The sequence below is a fragment of the Dendrobium catenatum genome, unplaced genomic scaffold, assembly GCF_001605985.2.
Source record: "Dendrobium catenatum unplaced genomic scaffold, ASM160598v2 fragScaff_scaffold_716, whole genome shotgun sequence".
In the NCBI taxonomy this organism is placed as follows: Eukaryota; Viridiplantae; Streptophyta; class Magnoliopsida; order Asparagales; family Orchidaceae; genus Dendrobium; species Dendrobium catenatum.
The window spans coordinates 23,028,319-23,033,655 of NW_021319178.1; the positions used below are offsets into that span (position 1 = coordinate 23,028,319).

The 5,337-nt window shown below is 38.4% G+C and overlaps 1 protein-coding gene across 1 annotated transcript; it reads right to left on the reverse strand.

The window, feature by feature from the left end:
- Nucleotides 1-1,670: 1,670 nt before the first annotated feature.
- LOC110102562 (uncharacterized protein At5g39865) lies at nt 1,671-3,881 on the reverse strand. The gene has a single exon (XM_028696191.1). It carries the CDS (start codon nt 3,790-3,792, stop codon nt 3,103-3,105), a length of 690 nt encoding a protein of 229 aa, XP_028552024.1. The 5' UTR covers nt 3,793-3,881; the 3' UTR covers nt 1,671-3,102.
- Nucleotides 3,882-5,337: the final 1,456 nt, after the last annotated feature.

The following is a 5,337-nucleotide window of genomic DNA, read 5'->3' on the forward strand; positions in this document are numbered from 1 at the left end:
ATATTAGAGCTTCAAAAAAATTTAAAGGTATTCTTAAATATAATGAATTATTTTGTATGTTACTATTGTCTCATTTTAGAGCTAATGAAATATTAACTGATATAGAAGATAAAGGAAAAAATATTATAGATGAAGAAGAGTTGGAGGATGACTTTGACATTAATTATAAAGATTCTTCTGAAGACAATCAAAGTGATGGTGAGCCTGCTTTGGGTCTTGATCCTAAAGGGATGTTTTATTTTTAAGTGAGTTTATTTTAAATCTTGTATTCCAATAATATTATCTTAAAACAAATCTTCAAATTCATAGTTGATATAATATTCTCTTATTTTTTGTCATTATTTATAATTTTAATCGTTTTGAGACTTACGCCTCGATCCGCCTCGAGGCTTACGCCTCGCCTCGCTTAGAAGAAACGCCTCGATTCCCGATTTCGCCTTTTAAAACCTTGGTTTGCGTTAGCTAATCTGCAGGATTATTTAGAGATCAATCATTTTTTTGCTACTAATTAGGAAAAAATTATAGCTTAACTGTGCATTTTTTATTTTATAAATATACATTGGATGTGAATCCATCAAAAAGAAAACCATTGGCCCACCACTAAATAAAGTTTTTATTTCAGTGCTCTACCCATTCATTTGTTTGGGATGGGACCCATGCATTATGCTAATAATTGAGACAAGATAAATTTTGTTGTAGTAGGATAGATAGGATAACTATGAAACAACTTCTTTTTATGGTTATATAAAGCAAAAACACCAGTTAGAAATTTGAAGCACATCATTGATTCGAAAAACTCATTTTGATACACCAAGAAGAAATGCTGAAGAAAGTGAGGTTTATGCTAAAAGATAAGGTGGTGATTTGATAATACATTGTTGTGGAGAAACGGGCTTTGCAACACCACTTCAACGGCATTGAGAATACATAGAAGCAGTAGGATAAATTTTGTCGTAGCTTGCGCCGGCAGATGCATATTAAGGACCAAAGATACTTTGATGATATAGCTGGACATGATACACCACTCTCCATGATGAAGGATGCTCCTCAGCCTTACACTAGATTTGTTGGACCCTATTTGTGTCCTAAACTCCTAATTATGGGCCCTTTGAGGATATCTTTAATTACCAGATGCCAGGGGATTTGCATGCATACCTCACCTCAGATTTTGTACTAAGCACCATTCATACAATTGATATACCTCAAGATGACATTGTTGTGGAGGAACATCATGCGTTACGTGAAAGGCCTCTTCGACCACCACAGCATTACACTCTCGATAGTGATGCATTGCCCCAGAGGCCACGTAAGCGACGTTAGCTGAGCCAATGATTGTACTACATATGATGTATTTCATTATGCTTTTGTTATGGATAATGTATTTAATTATGCTTTTATTATGGATCACTATTATGGATCATATATTTTTAGTATCCTTTTGTTATGCAGTGAACATTAGGTTTTAAATTTTTATTAAGAAATCTTACTTTAAAGTCAATGCAAAATAAATAGAACTTAGTGACACAACCAAACAAACAGGGATACAAAGCTCCAAAGGAGAACTTTTATAACATATAATAAGAACAAATAGTAAAAACAATAATAAAAGGGTTTAACAATAATAGATAAAACAAACATAAAGAATTAAAAAAAAAAGATCATAACAAATATAATCAATTAGACATTTCATATTATCATGTGCAGGCAAGCTTGGAGTTGTGTCTGAGTTAGACTATATTTGAAGTTGAACTCAAAACTCCTATTGAATGTATTGCAGTATGTTGCATTCAAAAACTATTTTTCTCCGGACACCACAACTCCCATTAGCGTCTTATAGGACTCTAACGGGAATTGATCCTATCTACGATGCCACATGTGATAAAAAATACAGTGATTTACATCAACCATTGATCTTTCAACAATCTTCACAACACATCTTTCTTTGTCGCATCAAATCTCACGAATCTAGCCCTTGAGGAAGTGCAACGGAACCCAATGCTAACTATCCTCCTTGAACCTCTGTTGTAGATCTCCATCCCACATCTTTAAGATCATTATCCACTATGTACAGCTTAACTTTCATAACCTCATCATGCACATGCCACAATGCATAATCTTCATCTTCGCTCCAGAAACTCATACAACATCGAAAATATTCATTAGCTTTGGCCTTTCGTTCAAGGAATTCAATAGTAGGTAGCTCCAAACTCTCTTTCAAACGAATGCTACCATTTTTAATCATATGCTTTGTGGGAGTTGTTCGAATCAAATCCATAATTGATAAATACATTGCAAAGTGTTGTATAAAAAGTTGCATAAACTATAAAATATTTTCAAACTACTTAAACCTTGGGGGAGCCTTGCACTACATATTTATGTTGAAATAAAACAATGTTGAGTAAGAGATCTCACATTTCAATATATATATATATATAACATACAGAACTGTCATGAATATAATGATAAAAATAATAAAGATGAAGCTGACAAGACTAGCTAATGGAACAACACATCTTTATAGCTCAAGTCACATGCATTTAATTCTATCTGTCACAGCTACTTCAGTATCTAATGGCACCAAATAACTATATTTTTTAATTTTTTTAAAAAGATACTTACATTACGGTCGACTTACTTTAGTGTCCAATGGCACAAAATAGCCATTTTTTCATACTTTTTTAAAGATAATTGACTTACATAAGTTGTCAATTAATCCGATGACTTTTGTTAATCCTAATTTTCTTTATGAATAACTACTAGCTGACTCAGCCATGCCTATCTAGCATAAGTTGCCCTTGGGCGACTTTGCCTAGTTTTTAATATTTTTTTTTTTTAAATCATGCTTATACGCTTAATATAATCTTTAAATATGCTTAGTCTAAAAACTTTCTCAGCGAAAGTAAGATAGTAGTAAATTGGCCTAAACGAAAAAACAGAACAGAACAGAACACATTTTGAAGTGCATACGAATCTACATTTTCCCATCATTACAGGAACAGGGAACCAAGAAAAGCTTGTTTCGAGAAGAAGAATTAAGTAGTTGATGCGCAATTCATCTTACCTTTCCAGTTATCATTTCACGGCCAGTCATACCTCTTTTGATTAGAGCGAGCATTCTGGGCAGCGGATGAGGCCATTCTCGTTGCAGGCGGGGCAACTGCTAAACCCACTGGCCTTCTCGTTCGAGCATTTGTGGCTTCCATTGCAGATCTGACAAAGGACGAAGCGAACGCCGCCGCAGCCCCGGCAGACATCCAGGGCAGCTGAAGGAAACCCTTGGACGAATTTCTTGAGCTCACCGGTTTCATGGAGGCGCCAGATCTCTTCTGCGCCGCCGATTAGCCGGCCGCTGATGAAAACCAGCGGGAGAGTAAGCTTCTTCCGCCCGCCCAAAATTCCCTCCAATTCCACAAGGAAGCGCGAGTCCATCGAAAGGTCCCGCTCGTCGATAGCCACGCGGAAGCCACAGAGGATGTTCCGGACGGCGCGGCATTCCTCGAAGGTGCGGCGGACCACGCGTAGGCTCGTGTAGTAGAGCACGATGCGGTTGTCGCTGGCGACGGGATGAGGTAGCGGCGTCGGGGAAATCTGGCGGGAGGATCGGAAGGAGGAGGCAGCGGATAAGGTGCGACGGAAGACTGTGGATGGGGATTTTGGAGGAGTGGTGGGTTCTTCGTCGCGGAGGAGAGCTTCGATATCTTTGAAGGAGAAGGAAGCGACGGAGCAGATGGAGAGGAAGACGGAGACGGTACTGCACTTACTTCGACGGATTTTGAGCCACGGAAACCACATCGGCGCTTGATCGACCAAAAGATCGTGATGGAGATCGATCGAGAGGTGAGCGAGAGGAAGTGGAACAGTAAGAGCAAGATAGTGAAGGAACTTCGTTTAAATGGCGATTGCTAATTTCACCCACGGAATAACGAGGAACTCGTTTCCTAACTTGGTTGACGGTACGCACGGCGACGAAGGACCGGTATTTTCTAAGAAAAGTGAGAGTGAGAATAGTTACCTTTTGATCCTTCATTGTTTTTTATTTTTTATTTTTAGCCTATTTTTAATTGTTAAAGACAAACGGCGTTAGAACCTCTGCTCCGCCACGTTCAGCGCAAGACCCGCCGAATGTGGGATTATGGGAAACTTGCACGGTTTGGCATCGGACGGAGCCTTCAAATTCAAACTTGAATTTTTTTTTAATAAATGTCTGTTATTAAAAATTAGGTTAAGGTTTCTTGTAATCGAAGAGTTTACTTTTTCTCTTTTTCTTAGGTGTAAGAGAGTGTGATTGTAATTGGGTAATCGTACACACACAAACTATGGGAGTGAGTCAAAACTTGTAATTATAAAACTAATCATTATATACAATTATTGAATTGTACTGGACAATTTGTCAAGAGTGTTCCTCCAGAAAGAAGTTAATCGAATCATACCTTAGAATTTTTCGATTGAACTGTTCGTATTGTATGAAGTTAGATTCATACAGATGACGTCCAGAGTACGAAATTGATACGTACCAGTTCTTCCCAAACGAACTCACCATTTTCTAAACTAATTGAGATGTACAAAATTAGTTTCATACAGATGACTGTTCCTCCATAAAGAAGTTAATCGAATCATACCTTAGAATTTTTCGATTGAACTGTTCGTATTGTATGAAGTTAGATTCATACAGATGACGTCCAGAGTACGAAATTGATACGTACCAGTTCTTCCCAAACGAACTCACCATTTTCTAAACTAATTGAGATGTACAAAATTAGTTTCATACAGATGACGTCCAGAGTACAAAATGGGTGCATACTAAAAGTTCGTTAGGGATGTTAGGCCCTATAGAACTGGCCCAAAGCTAATTAAAAGAGAGAGGTGAATTGAAAAACTTTAAAACCAAAGATAAAACTCCAACCAAAATCACCACAAACAAAGTGTGGAAGAAACATAAATGCGGAAGCGATAATAAGAAAAGAACACACCGGATTTATAGTGGTTCGGTCAAACCTTGACCTACGTCCACTCCTTGGAGCCACTCTCCAAGTATTGCACTAAAATGTGGCTCTTCTTTAACCCCCACAGCTAGGCGGAGAAGCCTTTACAAAAATCACTTCCACCTTTCTCGGTGCGGCGGAGTCGTCGGGTCCTTTGACACCAAAGAGATCTTCTTCTTTGGTGAACTTACCTCGAGACAAGCCTTGAATCTGATGGTACTAAGGTGCGAGTTCGCCGGAGCAACCGTGTCCCCCACCACACTCCCTTGAGTTCCTCCCCCTCACAGGATCTTCTCCCTCTCAAACTCCACCCTTTCCTCTCTCCCTTTCAAGTTCTCTCTTAAAGTTTCCCCCA